Source organism: Nicrophorus vespilloides, unplaced genomic scaffold, assembly GCF_001412225.1.
Source record: "Nicrophorus vespilloides isolate i.1.1-1 unplaced genomic scaffold, Nicve_v1.0, whole genome shotgun sequence".
In the NCBI taxonomy this organism is placed as follows: Eukaryota; Metazoa; Arthropoda; class Insecta; order Coleoptera; family Silphidae; genus Nicrophorus; species Nicrophorus vespilloides.
In genome coordinates this window covers 1-22,557 of record NW_017099692.1, presented here as the reverse complement: position 1 = coordinate 22,557, position 22,557 = coordinate 1, and the positions used below count along the sequence as shown (strand labels likewise).

Sequence of the window (22,557 nt, the reverse complement as noted above, 5' to 3'; positions counted from 1 at the left end):
GGAAATGTAGTGAGTACAGTGGAACCTCGCTTAACGAGTTTAATCCGTTTCAAAATTTCCGGATTTTTACTCGTATAGTGAAACACGTTTTCCCATATACACTTATGTAAATTACGTTAATGCGTTCCATGTCGGAGAAAAAAATTTCCAAAATTGAAATACCAAAATTGAAGTACTGTCTTCACATTATGTGATGTTCTCATAATTGGAGTCTGCGTTCCAAATGTCGCTTCCAATAAATCCATTTAAAGTCAGGGAGATTGAATTGATGATACGGTATGGATTAAAATATAATAAATCGCCAGGTTAGGATTTAATTACATCAGAGGTTCTGAGGCAGCAGTCAACTGCTGGCCTGAGGAATGTTATACTTATTTTTAACGCCATCCTAAGACTTGACATTTTTCCGGTACAGTGGAAGGTTGCACAGATTATCCTCATTGAAAAACCTGGAAAACCAACTGATGCTGTCACTTCCTACAGACCGATCAGCCTTCTTCCGGTCTTGTCAAAACTTTTTGAGAAGCTGCTACTACGCGGATTACGACACTGGCTACTGGAAAATCATGTCATACCTGATCACCAGTTCGGTTTCCGTGAACGTCACGGTACTGTGGAGCAGGTACATCGTGTAGTGGACGAGATTAGCAGAAGTCTTGAGGAGAGGAGACTGCTCCGCTGCTTTCCTGGACATATCTCAGACTTTCGATACGGTGTGGCATGAGGGGCTGCTATACAAAATTAAGAAGTGCCTTCCCCACGTATACTATTCCATCTTTAAATCATACTTAACGGGTAGGCACTTTCAGGTCAAACACAATGACGAAATGACTACTCTACGACCGATCAGCTCTGGAGTCCCTCTGGGAAACATTTCGGGCCCCTTGCAATATCTCCTAGATCTCTACAAGTCAATGTGGCCACGTTCGCTGATGACAATGCAATCCTAACATCGCACACTGACCCAACAACTGACAGCCTTATTAACATCGAAAACTGACTAAAAAGTGGAGAATTATAGCCAACGAGGCCAAGTACCTTGACATGCACCTAGATCGACGCCTTACTTGTAAAACGCATATAGCAACGAAGAGAAAATGTCTGAATCTGAGGGCTAGAAAGCTGGACTGGCTAATAGGAAGACACTGTTGCATATCAACAGAAAAAAGTGCTCCTGTATAAAACTATTCTAAAACCGATATGGACCTACGGCATTCAACTTTGGGGATCTGCCTGCAACACCAGTATTGATACAATACAGAGATTCCAGTTCAAAATGTTGAGGAAAATTACCAATGCTCCATGGTTCTTCACAAACGATGACATCCATAAGCAAGCTAACATTAGAATCGTCAAGGAAGAAATAGCAAAGGCTAGCACAAGATACCATAATCGGCTAGAAAATAACCCAAACCAACTGGCTACGGAGCTGATGCATACTGCAACCGCAAGAATTGCCCAACAGATTGCAATAATCAATAAATCAATGTTTGCAAGTGCATAAATAATTATTGTATATGGAAGTGAGGTTGCTGGATCATCACTTCATTAAGTATTATAGTGTCCTTTTTTTTAATTTACTTTTTACCACATTCATAAGGCTTGATATCTATGTCAGTTAATAGATTGCTTTAATAATAATAAATTTAAAAAAAATAATATTTAATTTATCTAATAAAGATAGGCAACACACATATCTCTAAATTCATGTTTCATAAATCACTTCACTTTCTGACCTATGATGTTTAATGTTAATGATAAAGTCGATAAGAGAAAATAATAATTATGCTTATTTATTTGTCAATGTGATAATGTTACAATGGAATATTCATATAACATAAATGTGTTTCGATTTAATTCATTGGAAGCAAACATTCATGATCTTCATATCTCAATACAATTTTTGTTTCCAAACAAAGCTCTCTATAAACAATAAATTTTCAAAATATAATATTAATAAATCTACAGGAATAAAATTATCCTAAAACTTTCAAAACGCAACATACATACACACATATATAATAATAGTACAAAAAAATAGAAGAGAAAATATAAATTGTGGATCGATATTGAAAGAGGAATAATAAAAATAACTAGACGAGAGAAATAAATTCGAATGGCAAACTGAATGTACGTAACAATTATTATTTAATACCCTAACAAATCTTTTGTAACTTTTGGTCATCCTACTTATGAGTATCTTTAGATTCAAAGCCATTCATCCTGTTTGCACGAAACAATCTTATTTGTTTAAATTTATATGCGGTTTGTTTACTTTTTTTTCTTTTCTTGGAACGTCTCTAGAAATACAAGAAACATTTCATATGCTGTTAATAACCGTTTCTAGAAGGATACATTATGTACATACACACACTTATTTACTTTGCGCTCCATGTCCATATGAAATGTTAATTGTACTTATTAAGATTAATATTAGTAATAGTGGATGATCCAATTACTCGAGTGAATTTAGCATCAACAATTGTTTCAGGACTTTGGTCTGAGAGGTTTCCCGGATCTCGCCGGCCAAGAACATTTCGTCCACCACTGTGTAGACTTTATAGAAATTGAATACCAGATCCAATTCGCAGACGTTATGGAAATACTCGTTAAGGACCTCAACGAAATTGTGTATCGCCTCTAGGTAACACAAGTTATTATCGTTAACGTCGACGCATATGCAGAAATATAATCCTGCATATCGACGGTAAACGATTTTGAAATTACGGAACTGTAAATTGATTAAGCAAAAATTAAATAAAGGCTTTAGTTTCAATTGTGCTTCGCTTTACCTCCACAAAATTGGTGTGCTTTGCATCTCGAACAGTGACCACCGCATGAACCTCTTCAATCAGCTTCTGCTTCTCATCATCATCGAAATTCATGTACCATTTAGCCAGTCGCGTTTTGCCAGCGCGATTTTGGATCAGTATGAAACGAATCTGTAACAGTTAAAAAGGGGGGCACAATTAGAATTAGCTGGAATTCACTGTTCTGGAAGAAATTCTTCAATTTTTCAAATACCGAACGGGCTTTGATTGGAATAAAAAGCGAATTTAATTGAAAAATATCGAATTGGAGGCGTATTTACCATTATATCAGAGTTTATTGATAAACTGGGACGACTTGACACTTCCCTAACTAAAACCAACTACGAAACGTCAAACGTTGGCACTTGACGTCCCGCATTCAAATTTGAACTAAAATCTTAACACTTTTTAATATTATTATAAATAAATTAAAATCATATTAAGACAACAAAATAAGGTTACATAAAGCGAAATTTATAAAACAGTTTCGAAATAAAAAGTAGTTCAAAGAAGAGATGAAATTGTAGCTGCGGCGAAACTGTCAACTGTCAAAAAGTGAAAACAAACCACGGATTATCAAATAAACAATTGGTTTTTAGATTTAATCTTACTTAGGCGGTAGCAGTTGTTTAAGAAGTAATAAACAATTAAATTCTCGCAATGCCTCGACGAAAAGGTTCGTATTTTTACTATTACTATATACCGTAAATATGAAAGATTAAATTAAAACAGTTCAACGTAAATCAGAGAAGAAGTATACCATTGGACATGTATCCCAAGAGGTGATCCTGAAATTGGGTGAAACGCATCCAACGATAATGATGTTCCAGAACTTCTCACAAACCATTGACGATAAGCACCAGAGATATGAGAGGGTTGTGAAACTAGGCAGGGATCTCACATACAACAGCAAGAATCTAATTTCTTTTCTACAAGTGAACAAGCCGTAAAAAAAAAGACAATTTACAATGTTAGCATGTTTTATAATGTAATGTTTTGCAGCAACACTGAGTATCACAGCAATGCAAAGGAGATGATTGCCAAGTTAATTGAGAAATATTTAAAACCCATCGCTGTTGAACTTGATGGACATGACCATTATCAATATTTGAGAGCTTACACAAATGGTCTGCAAGAATTCACTGAGGCTATCTTGTTCCACCAATATTTGGAAAATGGAGTTATTGAGAATTGGAGTGTGGTCAATGACTACTTCACATTTAAGACTGAGGATGAGAAGGAGTTGAAATTGCTTTTCCCGCAGATGGATTTCATTTTGGGATTGGCTGATTGCACAGGTGAATTGATGAGGAAATGCATCAATAATATAGCGGTGGGCCTCATTGATGATTGTTTTAAGATATGCAATTTTGTTAAGTTCATTTTAACTGGTTTCTTAGGTAAGTTTGTTTTATTATCAATCACTTACTACATAATAAATGTTTTTATTTATGATTAAAGGAGTTATAGTCGTTGGACGAAATGAGATTGGAAGGAAACTATACACATTGAAACAGAGCTTGATGAAGATGGAAATGGTGTGCTATAATATTAAGATGAGAGGGAATGAAGTTCCTAAACACATGCTGGCTGATGTTAGCGATGTTGAAGAGGAAGACGAAGAATCAATGGATTAATTAAAAGTTATCCATCAATGATATAATTTCAAAGAGGAATTAAGCTAAACTTTTTTAAAATATTCCACATGAATATAATATTGATTAGTTTCATTACTGATCAATAATATACTATTATTTATAAATAATTCATAATAAATACACACTGTATATGTATTTTTTTTAGTATTCAATACAATTTAGTTGTAATTAATAAAGTTTTTTTTATAAAATCGTATATTTGGAGTTTTTAATTAAATAAAAAATGATGGAAAGAACTTCATAAGACTTCCTGTATTTAATTGTAAGTTTAGTTGCCTATAATAACATGTAATAAGTCTACTATTCTTTTTGTAATGATTATGATAATAGTTTTAATTGAAAAACAATATTAGTACTTGACAATTTGCTTGTTAAACATTTTTCAATTGTAATTAATTACTTAAGAAAAGGGTTGAGTGTGAGCAGAAACTATCAGCGTAAACATGAGAATTTGTAGCAATAAGTTTTTAGATACTCATTTTATTAATATTATAAATTAAGCAACTTTTATAACAAATACGGTTCAGTTGTGGTTTTTAAAATTCTCATTTTATGAAACAAAAGTTACGTAACAGGAAATAGACGATTTTTGTAAAAAAAATTCAGTATTTCGTGAATTTCTCGACAATTCCTTAAGATAATTACATCACATGTCTCACCTTTCCAACGAGCCTACTGACATCTTCGTGCTGTTTCCTAGTCGTTAGAATTTGAAAAAAAGTGACTAGGATTTAATAAATTGAAAATATTTACATGGGTTTTTAGTAAATTGAACATATTTACTAAAGGTTTTTTCCGATTTTGTTTCAGTTTTTCGTGAATTTCTCGACAACCCCTTAAGATAATTACATCATCGACCACTCATATGAAAGCTGAATGTCTCACATTTCCAACGAGCCAACTGATATCTTGAGTTTTTAATAAATTGAATATGGGTTTTTAATAAATTTAAAATATTTACATGGGTTTTTAGTAAATTGAACATATTTACATGGGTTTTTTCCTACTGCAAAGATCATAGAGGTTTCATATTATAATTTAAAACTTTAATGTATATGCATAGTAGTTATATATTTTTTTAAATTTATGTTATAACAATGAGCAGTTTATAAATATTTGCGTTTCTGCTGATAATTGGAATCAGATTTTTTTTTGGGCCAAAGACGGATCCGGTAATGACAATGCGATCTATACAGAATAATCATTACCCGAACAGACAGAGAAGGAAAAAAGGGAGCTCAGTATTAATTAATCGTTTAAGACGAGTGAATTTCTCTGAGAACAAGGAGGGAGACCCACTCTTTGTGAGAGCATTTTCTTTGGTCTCTCGAGCTGATTGGGAACCCCGATAAATTAGTTTCCGAGATACAAACATGGCAGCTTTGCGACCGTTTTCTTTCCAGTTTTGTACCGAAACATTTTATTTTTTTTGTACTTTTTCACTGTTTCAAGTTTAATTGAAAACGCCTTTATCTTCGCCGCATACAATTATTATTAATTAAACTATATATACACATAATCGCAGCGATGACGATTATGATCATAATAATAATCATGATAATTACAATAACCGGCACCAAAGTCGATAAATGTTAACTCAGCACGTAACAATTTATATTGTTGCCAAAGTTTCGAGGGAAGGAGTGGGCAGAACTTTCCATTGTGCTAACGTCCAAGTTTATAGGAAATCATTAACAGTCCTCTCTCACTTCTCCCCAGTGCTCACACTACATTTTGGATATACATTATAACGCAATTATTTAAACTTTAGATTTAATGCCAAGTTTCTAATGTTTGATTTATCGCATGTCAGTTGTGCATAATCAATTATTCCCACAATTTAATCTTCTCTTCAAATTGTTGAATTAATTGTCCTTGTAATATAGTCTTCTAATTCTTAGTAGAGTTGAAAATAGTGGAAAACTAAAATTACGATATGCAAATATAAGATCTGTTTTTCTTCTGATTACGTAATGGATTTCGGTGTGTAAATATATGCAGGCGTCTTATCAGCGGGTTAGAGCGGATCAATGTTTCGGGGATTAGGTGAAGACGGAGAGTGGAGAGACTGAAGGCGAGCCAAGAGGCAGCAGCAGCAGTCAGTCGAAATGCCACTCAACGTTTGCATATTTTAGTAGTATTCAGATGAAATTTAGATAGGTGGAACTTAAAAGGCACCTCGGAAATCCATATTCAAAGGCATCTCCTTCGTACGGCCCTGTCCTACTATCCTACATATCTATGCATCATCTCCATACAGGAACGACCACCTTCTTCATCCCGCAAATCCCTAATACATTCGCCCTTCGGATGAATAGTCAATTCCCACTTTGACCACAGCAAACACAAAGACGCACACCTCAATCCTAATCCCCGAATGAATGACCTCCTAACAGAATCTCCATAATCTTAAATTCATCGACTTAAATAAATTTCTTCTAAAATTCGCTCAAACCTCAAACCTCAAGCTTCTAAATTTTGATATCAATGAAAATCTAAAACATTTTACCACCTTCACTTGATATTGCAATAAGTCCTCGACCAAATTTAGCTTTCTTTTGACAAAAAAGATACCAAGAAAGAAATGTATTTTCAGACTAAAGAAGAAACTACAACTGAGAACTGAGAAATAACTGATTGTAATATAAAAGAGTATTTTGTATTCTTTATAATAATCCTTTGGAAAATTGTAACGTTAAATGTAAAACGACTGAAAATAATTTTATATAATTGCGTTGTCGTTTGATGCACTCAGCTGCATTATAAAATATTTATACATGAACTTTATTGAATGAAATGTATACACATAATAAATGTGGTTTAGTGTTTAAGTAAAGTTTAATTAAATTCTAAAATTTAATTAATTTTCATAATTACATTAAAATTTAAATTACTTTGAAATTGGAAGTATTATATTAATACTTTATAATATATATAGAACCTATTTTAAAGAACATATTTTATTGATTTTCTCGGAAACTATAATAGATAGATTTGATCCAAAAGATGCATATAAAAGTTGGATATTTAAGGAATATATTCAATTATTCTTGTTGGTTAATCTATTTGCCTGTACTTCGTGTTCAAATATGAAGTGGAATATGGTTTGAAATTTCGTTTATTTTTGTAATGAAACTTTTGTGATTGTTTACGCTCTTTTTAATTAAAATGCGAAATAGGACTCACTAAATGTTTAATAGTAAATGCGTGTATCAAATGGTGTTATTCAAAAAACATCGGACGATGAATTATAATTATCACTTTCATCGCGTTATTTTCGAAAGATGCGTGGCGATAATTTTCTAATTACTGAATTGAATGGAAAGCAATTAAAACGCAGTGGGTTTTCGCATTTTTTCTCGCCTTTTCGTTTTGTTTGTCTGTCTGCGTTTCCTGTAGGCCCGTTGTTTTCGCTAAATTTTCCGCAAACAAATATTTTCGTTCTTAGCTCTTCTGCTCACTAACAGCTGTCCTTGCGGTATTAAAAGGGTGAAGGAGGCGGCGTTGGAGATGGAGGAGGTTTCAAGGGAGGCGGCGGCGGCGCTCAGCCAACGGCCCAGACGTATAATTATACATCGCTTCGTTATACTCATGCTAATTACTTTCAAATTACTTTATACACAGCCAACTTTGGATAAGGGATCAGCGTTGTTACTGCGACTCTAAACAAATGAATACGACCTTAATGGATATTTACACAGTGTGCTTTGGGAGTGAGTGAGGGGGAGATCGAAAAGAAGAAAAACGTAGGTAGGACCAATGGATGGAAATATCGTGGAATGGACAATTACTGTTATAGTTTGCGCCTCGATTAAAGTGATAAAACAAATAAGTAATGCATTTATAAATGTAACTGCGGATGGAGGAAGATTGATGTGAATGGGTTTCGAAGGGCGGGATGAGGTTGGTTTGAGCGAAGTTATCGGATAAATACAATTTTGATAGATGTTTGTTTGTGAACTTCGCCCAGGTGGAAAATGCCTTCCTCTCTTCACTCCTCTCTTCATCCTGTTTGCAGAAATGATGGCTCACTTCTGTCGCCCAATCCAATCTCTCCCCCCAAACAAAAACACATTCTATTTATTTAATATTGCGATACAGAAACTCAAACATATATTTTTATTTACGATCCGCAAACAACATTGAAATTTCAAATTCCCATTACGGAACCACTGTTGTACAAGTCCACCGCCCAATATGTGCAGACAGGTCACCGAGATTCCTATTATTTCCATGTTTACCTTGTTTCCACTTACATTTATTATAGAAGATAATTCATATACAACCAATCTTCCCATTATTTATATAACATAATTAATGTATCGAATGTTTGTCAATAATACAAATATATAAGGTAAGGCAAATAATCATTACATTTTGTTATCAATAAGATAATTACGTTTTTCAGCATTGTTATTACGCTTTGGGAATTGTAGTAAATTTGTGCAGAATTAAAATCCATTCCAGTATTTCAATTTGACGCGTTTTGTTTGTGCAGATCTCTTTTTTAAATGTATGCTAATCTAATGAAATTAAGGTCGAGCTACAGAGTGCGAGCGCACCCCGTATAGTCCGTAATTAATTAAGTTTCCCGGTGTGTCTTTAATGTTGCATAAAATATGATTAGTTGAATCTTTCGTGGACGTATTCAAATGAGATGCAGGTGAATAAGAGTGTCTGAAAGAAGAGAGATAATGCTCTAATCCTCGAGGTGTAAGATGTGTCCTGGACGATAAGGCCGTGTAAAGGGAACGACGGAGACTTATAATTCCATTAGCCGCCTTAATCTGGATATTAAGACAATGTTTTATTTTTAATTTGAAAGCGTCGGGGCGCAATTGGAGAGTTCTAGCTGCTGCTGTTGCTGCTCTTCGCCCTTTTTGTTGACGCGACGAAATTCCATTAAGTACGTCCGCCCTTCAGCGCGCTGTCGCAATTATTTTATTCAGTTGGTGCAAAGGCAGGATCGATTCTCCGAATCCAAACGTGTGACGTTTCCGTATTGTTCCACGCCCAATTAAACACTAATAAAACATGTATTTAGAGAGTGAACCTTTATGGAAATGATTCATAAAATAAAATGTTACTTGACTTTCACGAAGCAAATCTAATTTCCGTGTGTTCACACACTCATAGTTATATTAAAGTAATTTAGGAAATATGATAATAAACAATATAATTTAATAGTTACGTGAGTCACAAAGGTAAATACTAAATTCACGTATTCAATTTCATAAAAACTCATTCAAAATCTTAAAGAAATCCCATAGAAATTTCATAAAATCCAATATACATCTTATAGAATTTATATTGAAATAACATAGAAAATGTATTTAAATCTCTTAAATTTTTCAGAAACTTTTAAGACATTTTGAAGAAATTATTGCACAAAAAAAAATTATAAAAATTTTGAAGAAATTTGTTTGTAACAATTACAAAATTTACATCTTAAATATTCATATCTACATTTATAGTTATTTTAGCAACACTTTAAAAGTAAACCTGTGTAAAGTGTTCTGTTGCACAAAAAGTTTGGTCAGGATTTACCAAACTTTTAGATGATGGCTTCAAAATTGCGAGGATTCACAATTTCAAAAACAAATTTAAATGAGCAAAATAAGAATTACTTTTCAAAAATTAGTACATAATCAGAGAATTAGCTAAGCAAAGCAAATACATCTGTGCAAGAGAAAGAACGAAATTTGTATAATTACTGTAATTTTATCCATTTTTTTTTGTAAATATTTCTGCCGAGCGATTTGTTCTCTTGCATTCGCTTATATAGATTTATATATTTTGCTTTCGTAATGGGGACTTTCTCGAAAAGGAGGATGAACAGCATTCGCGTTTTGAAATACTGCAGGGCCGTCGACGTTCTGTACGGATGTGTACGGTTAATAATTCAATTACACCGAATTTTATCCAGAGAACGAATTACAGGAATAGGAGAGAAAAAGAGAGAGAGCTTCGGATCGGCGTTGGCGTTGGGAATTTATTTTCCGGAGCGGAACGCTGCAAGTGAATTGTACGCAGCTTAATACTGTAGTAGCGTTCATTTATGTTGGTTATTAAGGGAAAGCGAATATTTCATACCCGAAATTAGATGCAATTTACAATAAATTCTCCGCCCGTTTCCTCTGTCTTTCTGCTGCTGCAACCTTTTCCCCTCTCTTCCCTCACTTCTCGTATCCCTGCGGTACGATAAAAGTGGAGAAGTAGCAAAAAAAAAACGAAACTTCTCCTTTTTCTGCATTACAACACCCTCTCATTATTGCACAAACGCTCGTTAATAATCAGGATGCAAATGAGAAGGTTTAACGTTATCAGGCTTTGATTTATTACGCTCGTAATCGTTTGTCAGATTGTGTGTATGTTACAATTTTCTGCACTGAAGACTAAGTGACAATAGATTAAGATGTAAAATTGTTAAATGAACCTTAAACATTGGCGATGATGGAAAATGCTTTTTTTTTTGTAGGATTTTCTGCGAGATGATTTAACGTCTCTCATAAAGCATGAGCGTTCTTCACTTTCACCAAAATAATTCTCAAATGATTAATCTTTTGGCACAAAAAGTTAAATTTAAGTTGACTGGAAAAAAACAAAATAATATCAATTTTATTTTAATATATTCAATTTTCATCCTTTTGTAATTTCTCTACATAATTTCCATTTATTTCAATACATTTCTTAAGTCAGTAGAGATTCCTCAAAATTGGCTTTTTGGAGCTTTTCATCTTTTATATTATTGTCTCTTCATTGGAACAAAAGAGTCTTTACTTCATTTTTTTAAATTTTCTGAAACAGCCAGAAATCACAAGGCGCTTGGTCGTTAGAAAAAGGACCTGGGCAAATTTCATTGATGCCAGAGAGCGCAAGAAAGTTGTTGGTTTTTTCATTATCGTGATGTAAAAAGTAGCTAACAAATTTTTGAAAACTTGTGACAAGCAAGTTTATGTGTACTATTTAGTAGTTATCCTCTGACCAGTTTCGAGTGAAATAGCAGCTACCACTTTTACCCTGGTAAAGTAAATCGACATTTTTCTGCGCTCCATACCATGGACCAGGTCAAACTTATAGAATCAAGATTCATGATCTGTTACGATTTTACTGTAAGTGCTATTTCCATTTTCAAAATTTTCCAAGAAATATTGGGCAAAACGATCACGTGCCTTTATTTGGTCGTCATTCAGAAATCGTGGAACCCATCGAGCTGATTTCTTCGTGCAGCCAAAGTGGTGATTTAATATTTGCGACAAAGTTATGGCATTCAAGCCCAGTTCATCAACTACCAATTCTTGTGTCACTCTTTGATCTTCGTCAATGTTTACCTTCGCCAGGGCTACATCGGTTAAAGATTTCGGGCAACCTTCACGAGGTCCGGTCTAAAATCTTTGAAACCACTTGGAAATAGTCACAAGGGATGATGCATTCATTCCATATGCATTTTGGCATTCCTGGAAAATTTGCCGAGGCTTCAGTTGACGTCGAAATCCATATTCATTATTACCGATCTTCTTGAAATTTGAAGTGAAATATCGTTGGACTAACAAATTGAGAAACAACTTTTGTTTCTTCAGAAACAAATGAATTAAAGACAACTTAGCGAACTTTTGTATTGTGTATATTATTTGTACTTTGGAACTCATGAATGAAGAATATTTACTGGAAATTATCAAGTGTTAAAAACGTAATTCAACTAATTCCAGCAAATTTTTGAAATATTTTTTAAAGTTATAAATTGTACAATAGAAATTAAATAGAAAACTTCTAGATATTTTTTAGAAATTCTCATAGAAATTTTACAAATATGTTAAAGAATATTTTTCGCGTATATTTATCAACTTTTTTCAGAAACTTTACAGACATTTTGATAAAAAAAAATATAAAAATTTGTTTGTATTTGATGTAAAATTATATTATATAAAAAAAAATGAAGCAAATTGAAATTAATGATATATAATACATTTATTGAAGGTGCTATTATAGTTGTATGCCAACGATGAATTTAGTTAATTGGGTGGCGTTGGAAGGGTTTTTGTTTTTGGGCGGCTACCGTTGCCGGGGGTGATGGAGGCAGTAAAACGGGAACAAATGATGTTAATTCATTTAGATTATGTCCGCATTGATGTATCAAGCAATAGTTCACAGTTCGATGCGTCCAATAATAATGGCGAATCGATCATGCCGATTGCCAGTTTCGATTCCAATTCCCATCCCAAATTATTATATAATGCACACACACATAGTGGTATATGCATGCAAGCAAATAGGAATATTCGAATAGAAAGAGAATTGAACTAAAGCGAGAGTCACGACTTTACGTAATTTCGATTACTAAAGCTCGATGTGTGCGTTGTGTGTGTGTGTGTGTGTGTGTGTGTGTGTGTAAATGGATGGGCTATGTTATTGGATTATGAGGCGCCCCGGTTTTTGCATCGAGCAGCGTTCGGGATTCAAAGAGGAGAGGAGAGTCCAGGGCCGGAACTCCCGTGGGGAATTTATAGATGCACGTCGGGGATAAATAGAAAGTGATGGACGGGAACAATACACGGTGAGACGGGCAGCAGTTAATCACCTCTGAAAAGGGGGGAGCCAGCAGCGTTTATCTATATAGATAACCGTTCCACGGGATTATCCGTCGAACCATCTATTATCCTCAGGCCAACCAGATACAAATTCTGGTTGCCGGAGAAAGAAAAAAAAAGCGCAAAATCATTATTCGACGAATCCCAAAAATTGAAAACAACAAAAGAAAGGAATGATAATAGAAATCAGCGTCGTTACGTGACCGGATTTTTTTCAGCGATTCTCTGGTCAATCAATTAAAAAACTTACGAAAATATCCTTTTGAACTAAATATTTGTACGCAACGCGATCATCTCACCATCCTTCTTCCTTCACTTAACTACATATGTTTCCATGCATACCGTATACTCCACTGCTTTCAAACGTGAGCCCTTCTTGATCCCTTTGAACGCGTCTTGTCAGAGGGAATTCAAAGCATATATAAAAAAAAAGAAATATCACGAATAATAAGGCCACTTCTAAACAAACTTCTTCTCTTTGCCATCATCATCCTTCTGGATGCTTTATTTAAAAAAGGGATATATTTTGTATTTTTTTTTTCATTATCCTTGGTCCTTAGAAAGCAACAAATCTGACTGAAACTTGCCGGTAAAAAGAAAATTTCCAACAAGCTCAAGTTACGCAAACAAATATAACAGGGTTTCCCCAACTATAGGTTTTCCCTGAAAACTTGGAATGAAATAATTACTAAATCAATAATTAATGTTTTTTTTTATTTTTTTTATATAGTATTGATTATGCATTTATTATGTGGACATTTCAGAATTTACGAAGTGTTCCGTTTCAGGAAAACTTTGGGAAACCCTAAAATGTGCGGACTTATTAGTACATAATTACATATTTTATTTCAAATATTATATTTCTTGTAGTTGACATCGTAAATTAATAAATTTAAATTTGAATGGAGAAAAACGAGATTAAAAGTACGTTTAGATCTTGATTTTGGTGCAGTCTGAATGTGTTTGCACCAATTTATTGGTGTCGATGCGTGGTGGTTGCGGATTAATTGATCGAGTCAAAATTTATCGTCGCTTAAACTACCCCCGAAGAATCGATGAATTGCAAATTCTAATTGACACTCCTCCCTTTAGCTCGTACGACGTTCGACACCCCCCGCCCACCATCGACAATTAACCGGACACCTCATAAAACTCGGTCAAATCCAAAACAGATCGCACTTCAATATACGTTGTTTTTTTGTATTTTATCGATTACTCGATAATCACACAAGATAATTACATCATCGAATATTTATATGAAAGCTGAATGTCTCACCTTTCTGCTCTCTACGAGCATTAAATTCGCAACTTGATAGAACTTTTTTTTATGAATTTATTGCATAATTAGGTGTGTGCAAGCATTGCGTAATACGTTAAGTAATAAAAGATACAAGTTCATCTTGTTCTTAAAAGTTCCCTTGTACGCATGTCTACTTTTGTAGGCACTTATTACTATAAGAAACTAATTAATGTGGGATACAAATGTATCCCACGTAACCTCCGACGTAACATATTCAAGAGCGAGTATTGGATAATACTGTAAGAAGTGGATTTTAAAACATCAAAGTGAGAAAATTTCAATTATTTGTATTAGGTGCGTAAAGAAGTAATACTCTTCAATATATCATTCTATATTATATTTTTTCATTTTTAGTACATTTATAAAGTTAGTAAAGACATTAAAAAAAACATTGTGCATCTTATTGCCTAAAATTGTGTACAATAAGCAAGTAATTAATGTGGGATACAAATGTATCCCATGCAAAACTTGACGTAATAAATTCAAGCACGTGTACTGGATGGTTAAAATACTGCAGATTATTGAATTCGTCATATTTCACTTGAATTAAAAGAAACGGCAAGAAACATTTTAAATTTTATCAACTAATCTAGTAAATTTCGGATTTATCTTTTTACATTTTTTTTTGTATTACACGAAAAAACATTTAAGTTCATATTCCCGTTTCCATGATATATCAATTTGACAGTTTGCAATGCTTCTGGTAAAGGTTCCCAAAGTGAGGGAATTCAGAAAACGTATCTGGAATGTGGAGTCACAGGTGAAGACGATTATAGAGAAGAGAACTGCTACGAAGCAACAGATGAATTATACGAACATATGCGTGCTGGATAGGAGAAAAGCGGAGATAGATTTCCGGAATAGTTTAGTGGACAAGTGCGATCAGCTGGCCACGATTACAAAGGACTTCCGTGAACAAATAAACGAGTGGCTGAAGGATGAAACCCTCGACGATGATTTCAGGACGCGATACGTCAAATGGCAGAGGGGTCTCAGTATTATCGTCAAGCATCAAATCATACCCATTGCAGAAACCTTGCAGGATACGAACTTCGTTTTAGATGGAGAAGGTTTGGAGAGTGAACGCGTTTTCACTTCGATAAAGACACTGTTTAAACTATTCAATACGTGTTTGGTGAAAATGATATTGTTCTAGATAAAGAAACATAAATTTTCAAATATTTTAATATATCCTCTTTTTCTGCTTTGTAAAGACAACAACAAAAAAATATTTTACTTAACTCAGAGCTATAAATAAAATGAAACAATAAGTAATATTTTAGAATTTGTATAAAATTTATTTAAAATGTGAATCCTGAGACCAAATTATTACATTCTTATGAATGATCATTCAGTTTTCTCATCAATCATTCCAAATCCATTCTAGCAACATTTTTTTTCAGCATTGTTTAATGAAATGATTTTGATACGTTATCATGAAATTGGTTTTAGTGTAATGATAATTTCAGTAGAAAAAACATAAATTATTTCTATTTAAATTTTTATAAACTATAATTACTGCAAATAATTAACACTAAAATCCGGAAACGCTTGACGTACATGTTTGATTAGCGAGTATCGCGACCGCAGAAAAAAACTGTTCAATTTCTCCAATACACGACGTTTTTGCGGTCAAAAAGTGCTCTATATAAATGTAATGGAAAACTTAAGCTAAATCAGTTACAATTAGTCGACGATGAAGCAAATTCCATACGTATTAATACTGTGCTTTATTTCTTGTGCTTTGGCACAAAGTAAGTTAGTTATAGCTTTTGAAATTTTATAAATAATTTATTAATAATGCAGGAGAATCCTGCAAAACACCAAACGGCGAGACGGCCAAATGCGTCTCAATCTACTCATGTCCGAAGCTGTACGAATCTGGAAAGAGCGGCCGTCCGGACGCGTACAGATTCCTGCAACAGTCGGTTTGCAGGAAATCCTATTACAACCTTTACGTATGCTGCGGCTCGGACACCACCTTCAAAGAGCAAAAACCGACGGCTCCGACGATGGCATCGCGGCATAATTTGATCGCTGACAAAAGTGAATGTGGCTACATGGTCATTTTCTTTAGATCCTTAAAATCGAATATGAAATTAACTAATTTGTATTACAGAATGCAGACTTTAAGATATACGGTGGTAACAGGACAGGGTTGGGCGAGTTCCCGTGGATGGCATTACTCGAATACAAGAATTTGACGAGCGGTGAGCGCAAATTTTTGTGCGGCGGAAGTCTCATCGGAAAGAGACACATCATGACAGCCGCCCACTGCGTTACAGGAAAGAGCCTCGATGGATTTAGACTGTAAGTTCATCATCACGACTCTCTTTCAATATATTATAAAAACTAGATATAAGAAGCTTTCTATTTCTTAGCAATGAATCAGAGCTTAAGTTGCTTCGAGGGCCAAATGCGGCCCGCGGGCCGACACTAACTGATTCATTTACGTTTCTTGTAGTAACAATCAAACTAATTGTTAATTGCAGTGTGAATATTCGACTGGGTGAATGGAACGTCTCCAGTTCGAAGGATTGCGTCAGGATTGGCAGGAAAATGGAATGCAGTGATCCTGTCATGAACGTGGGATTCGAGAGGTTAACGCCGCATGTCGATTTCGTGGACAGTGTGAAGAACGACATCGCGTTGATCAGACTGGACAGAGACATCAAATACTCGAGTACAGAAATCTTGCCGATTCTAATAAGAATTTTGCTAATAACTTTTGAAATGTTGCAGAATTCGTGAGTCCGATTTGCTTACCGGCAGATGAAAAGCAGCAACCGAACACCAAAATGTTCGTCGCCGGTTGGGGTAAAACTGAGCGCGGTACGAACAGCGAGGTATTGCTGAAAGTTCAGGTGCCCATCGTTAACAATGAGTTATGCGATTGGTTGTTAGGAAAGAGAATCAAAGTCAGGGATACTCAGATTTGTGCAGGAGGTGAAAAGTGGAAGGATTCCTGCAGAGGCGATAGCGGAGGACCGTTGATGCACAGGGACGTCGAGACTGATCAGTGGTCAGCTGAGGGTATTGTGTCTTTAGGAAAAGGATGCGGTTCGGAAGGATATCCCGCTGTTTACACGAAAGTGCGATCATTCAACAGTTGGATCAGAATGCACGCATTTTGAGTTCCATCTTTCTACTTACAAAGCTGTTTCAAGATCATTAACATTCTAATTATTAACGTTAACATATTATTATAATCATTATACAAAAATATGAAATTGCTTATTAACGTTAACATATTATTATAATCATTATACAAAAATATGAAATAAAATTATTATCTAAATAAAATATATTATTATTTAATGAATAAATCTTTTCATACTAATTGGATTTAGTGTAACAATTTTCTAGCATAATATGAATCTGGACTGTTTGAAACTGTACTAATAGAGGAACGAAATAAATTAAAAGAGTATTGCCTGTATGAAGAAATTATTTGTATACGAAGAAATAATTTTATATGTTATTTTCTTTTTAGAATTTATTTTTCTCAATTCAAATTTAGTTGCGACCTGATGGGAACCGCACTGTGCGAGGTATTGATACAATAGATAAACCAATTCTCATAAACTAAAGAACGTGCATTTTTTTAGTCCTGAGTTGAGCTAATAAAAGTTTTCGAAAGATTTAAATAACAATTAAGATGAAATAAATTGAATTGCATATTTATTTCCTTTAATAAATAATCATTAGGCATAATGAAAATGCCACATTTCTAGAAATTGATGCGGTGAACCTTTATTTTTTTTATGATATGTACCAAAAATATATGAAAATGTATGTATATGTATATGAAAATGTACCAAATCACTGATATCATGTATTTTCACAAGAGCCTTGTGAGTTTGGAAAAAATTACAGATACTATCGTCGCGAAAAGAACAATTTTCGATGATAAATGGAAGGATTTGAGTATTTCCGAAGAGAACGAAGAATTCCGCACTGATTTGCTGAATATGTGCAATCGGTTCGATTTGCTGATAACACATTGCATCGAGGAAATTAACTTATGGAAAATGAAAAAAAATTGATGAAGACGTTAAAATAACAACGAAGACGCAAGACCAATGGATGAAAGGACTCAAGCTTATCGCGAAGCATAAACTTTTGGTTAATATTAAGTATTTGAAGAATTCGGAGAGCGATTTAGATGCGGAAAACGCGGAGAATTGCTACATCATAAAGTCCTTAAAGTCAATGTTTAAACTAAAACATACGTGTATTTCTACAATGATGGATTATTTGCAAGGAGTTAAGTTACAGACTCCAAATTGTAGTTTATATCAAGATTGATATTGTGCTCAAATTTTGCAAACAGGATATTTCAGTGAAAATATTTCTCTTTCTTCTTTTCTTTTCTATACTTTATTTTATTGTTTCATTTGATTTTAATTTGTTTTTTTTAATATTATAGAATTAATATTCATTTTACTTTTATTGTAGCCAATAAATTTGTATTGTAATTGTAAGGTAAAGCATACTTGTTTTTGAAATTCATTAAAAATTGAATACTTTTTAGAATTTTATTTTAAGTTTTACTTTATAAGGAAATAATTACGATTTGAATTATTGAGATTAAATTAATAATTAAAATAAAAAAAACAATTAGTATTATATTCTATTTCTATAGCAATGCATATATTTTAGCTTGAGAATTTCCTACAATAAATTTAAAATGAATTAAAATCATCTCCACAAATTTTGGATTTTTTTGAAAAAAATGAATCAAATAATATCGAAATTAAGACTCACACAAACAAAGATTTCTTCCATTTCTCAGCCTTTCGTTCTTATCGATGATTTAACTCTTTAATTTACCTAATTTGCGTTGAATTAATCTGAAACAACGAGAAGAATCAAAAAGATCGCAGTGTAAAGAAGTTTCCCGGGAAATCCGGAATTCTCGAGAATAATAGAAAAATCACTAAAGATAAATACATATGTATCAACAGTACACACAACATTAACAAAAAAAAGTTAAACGCAAATCCACAATTTTTGAAAAAAATAACCGAAATAATATTCAATTTCACAGCTTTTTCTTGGTTTTGTTGTATATAGCAAAATAAAAAAGAAATTCTTTAATTTACTTTATTTTGATTCTCTACAAGTAAAACAACATAAAGTATTAACAAGTTCGAAGCGCAAAGAAATTTTCTGGGAATTTTTGAGCGGAAAAATCAGATTTCATCATAATTAGTGAAAAATTTACAATTCTAAAAGTTTTATAAATTCAGAAATTAATTTTAATCTAATGGTACAAGTTATATGTTCAAATTGCAATAACTCTTTACTGAATAGTTCGATCTTTGCAGAATTAAAATTTAAACACATCATCAAATCTAAACTAAACAAATATTGTGAATCTGTAACTTAATTCCTTGTAAATTATACATAATTGCGTTCAAAATGTTCACCCGTTGCAACATTTTAGACTTCGCAATTTATTTTATAATTTGCAGTTAAAGAATTTAAATGATTGCAAAATTATTTAACCTTTTATATTATCAAAATTTAAACATTTTTTCATATTTTTCATAATATTTGACAAAGCTTGCTAAAAATATTGGTAGTTAATGCTGATTCAAAATAACTCGAACCTAAAACCTTTATTTATTTAAGCTGAAACGCATTTTTAGCGCTAATCGAAGTTTAACTACAACTTTCACAAGAAACTACCTAAATGTCATTTCGCAGAAAGACGTCTGATATTACCTTTTTTTGATGACCTGGACTACTATATAAACGGGGCTGTTCGTTTCTTTTCTTCAGTTCATATCTTTCTTAGGTCCAAAGATGAAGAGGTTTAATGATATTCTGCAGTTCAACTGGAGAGTCGAGATTTTAGAGAAGAATATGAAGGAGATCGACGAGAAGAGGAAACCAGTCTATGAGCCTGCAGAGCTTGAAGAAATACGGACTAAGTTGCAGGACATGTGCAATCAGTTGCTGTCGGAGATTACGATTTGCTTGGAAACTATAGAAGTATGGTATTCTACGTCAAACGTTGGCGTTCAGAATAAATCGAAATACTTGAAATGGAGCAAAGGACTCAAGCTTATCGCGGACTACAAGGTCTCGCCCATTATTACGTATTTGATGAAGAAAGAGAGCGTTTTAGATGCGAGAAGCACTGATAATTGCTACATCATTAATAACATAAAAACTTTGTATAAAATCCTAAACGAATGCACTTCTAGAATGATACGTAATATGCAAGGACCTAACTCATAGACTCCGAATAGTTTTTTTTTAATCAATTTGATTAATTTGTACAAACTGTTTAAATTAAGGATTTCGGCGTCTTTGAACCAATTGATTTTAATGATAATTTCTTTTTGGTTATATTATTTTATTCTTATTCATATTTAGTTTTCTTCCTTTTCTCTTTTTTAGTATATATATATTTCATTGTATTGTTTTATTTGATTTTAATTTAGTTTTTTTTGTAATATAGAATTAATTTTGATTTCGTTTTTAATTTAGCCAATAAATTTATATTGTATTTGTAAGGTAAACCATACTTGTTTTTTGAAATTAATCAAAAATTTAATAATTTTTAGAATTTAAGTTTTAGTTTATAACGAAATGAATAAGATTTGAATTATTGAGATTCAATTAATAATTACAATAAAAAAAAATATTAAAAAAATGCACATATTTTAGCTTAAAAATTCCCTATAAAAACATTAAAATCATCTCCATAAATTTTGGATTTTTGAAAAAAAAAAAAAAAGAATCAAATAATATCAAAATGAATATTTATCCAAGCAAAGATTTCTTCCATTCAATGAGTTTTATAAACTTCGAAATTAATTGGTACAAGTTCCAATTATTTTTCATTGTTTTTATTGAAACACGATTTGTCAATTTGTCAATCCAGTTTAATTAGTTGTTGATAGAAAACATCTTTAATTGATCGTTTGTTTCCTTCGATGCAGCTGAAAATACACAACAAAATAAAAAATACTTTAATTATCTTCATGTAAATTGACTCAATTATAACGGAATAGTTCGATCTTTGCAGAATTGAAATTTAAAAACATCATCAAATTTCAAGTAAACAAAAATTCTGAACATGTAATTTAAATCCTTGCAAATAATACATAATTGCGTTCAAAATTTTTACTAGTTGCAATATTTTCGAACTTTTTGTAATTAAACATTTTCTCATATTACATAAATTATTTCTTAATTATCAATAATTAATAATGCTATCTAAAAAATATTTATAGTATGACTTCAATTTATGCTGATTCAATATAACTCGAACATTAAAACTACTTACTAAATGGTAAAATGGTTTATTTTAGCTGAAACGCATTTTTAGCGCTAATCGAGGTTTAACTGCAACTTTCACAAGAAACTACCTAAATGTCATTTCGCAAAATGACCTCTGGTATTAGGTCGAACCTTTTTTGATGACCTGGACTACTATATAAACGAGACTGTCCGTTTCAGTTCTTCAGTTGAAATCTTGCTTAGGTTCAAAGATGTACAAGCTTAATGATATTCTGCACTTCTACAATAGCGTCGATATTTTAGAGGAGAATATGAAGGAGATCGATGAAAAGAGGAAACCAGTCTATGAGCCTGCAGAGCTTGAAGAAATACGGGCTGATTTGATGGACATGTGCAATCAGCTGCAGTCGGAGATTGTGATTTGCATCGAAACTATGAAAGAGTGGCCTTTGACGGCATTCATTGACGTTGAGACTTGACTTTTAACTAGTTTTTATTAAATAGAATATCATACATTGTTGGGAGGTTGACGTTGAGACTGACACGAAATACATAAAATGGAGGAATGGACTCAATCTTATCGCGGAATACAAGGTCTTGCCCATCATTATGTATTTGATGAAGAAAGAGAGCGTTTTAGATGCGAGAAGCACTGATAATTGCTACATCATTAATAAGATAAAAACATTGTATAAAATTCTAAACGAGTGCATTTCTAGAATGATAGATAATTTGCAAGGAGTTTACTCACAGGCTCCGAATAGTTTTTTAAATCATTTTGATTAATTTGTACAAACTGTTTTAGTTAAGGATTTCGGCGCCTTTGAATCAATTGATTTGAATGATAATTTCTATTCGGTTATATTATTTTATTCTCATTCATATTTAGTTTTCTTCCTTTTTGTTTTTCTAGAATATATATTTCATTGTATTGTTTCATTTGA

General features: G+C 32.9%; 3 protein-coding genes across 4 annotated transcripts; 2 read left to right on the top strand and 1 right to left on the bottom strand.

Annotated features, from left to right (window-relative positions):
• Positions 1-1,777: 1,777 nt before the first annotated feature.
• On the bottom strand, positions 1,778-3,175 carry LOC108565241 (AP-2 complex subunit sigma). Its single transcript, XM_017924588.1, has 3 exons — positions 3,092-3,175; positions 2,793-2,942; positions 1,778-2,731 (listed from the first exon to the last, which is right to left on the bottom strand). Exons 1-3 carry the CDS (start codon positions 3,092-3,094, stop codon positions 2,456-2,458), a joined length of 429 nt encoding a protein of 142 aa, XP_017780077.1. The 5' UTR covers positions 3,095-3,175; the 3' UTR covers positions 1,778-2,455.
• Positions 3,176-3,366: 191 nt separating this feature from the next.
• Positions 3,367-4,588, top strand: LOC108565243 (translin-associated protein X). Of its 2 annotated transcripts, none has more exons than XM_017924591.1 (4): positions 3,367-3,486; positions 3,558-3,756; positions 3,813-4,210; positions 4,272-4,588. In XM_017924591.1, the coding sequence occupies exons 1-4, from the start codon at positions 3,471-3,473 to the stop codon at positions 4,445-4,447; spliced, it is 789 nt and encodes a 262-aa protein (XP_017780080.1). In that variant the 5' UTR covers positions 3,367-3,470; the 3' UTR covers positions 4,448-4,588. The 2 variants fall into 2 exon arrangements, with proteins under 2 accessions (XP_017780080.1, XP_017780079.1); XM_017924590.1 differs by having other exon boundaries at positions 3,543-3,756.
• An 11,433-nt stretch (positions 4,589-16,021) lies between these two features.
• Positions 16,022-17,536, top strand: LOC108565242 (serine protease easter-like). The gene is made up of 5 exons (XM_017924589.1): positions 16,022-16,110; positions 16,163-16,419; positions 16,476-16,666; positions 16,849-17,039; positions 17,099-17,536. The coding sequence occupies exons 1-5, from the start codon at positions 16,053-16,055 to the stop codon at positions 17,488-17,490; spliced, it is 1,089 nt and encodes a 362-aa protein (XP_017780078.1). The 5' UTR covers positions 16,022-16,052; the 3' UTR covers positions 17,491-17,536.
• Positions 17,537-22,557: the final 5,021 nt, after the last annotated feature.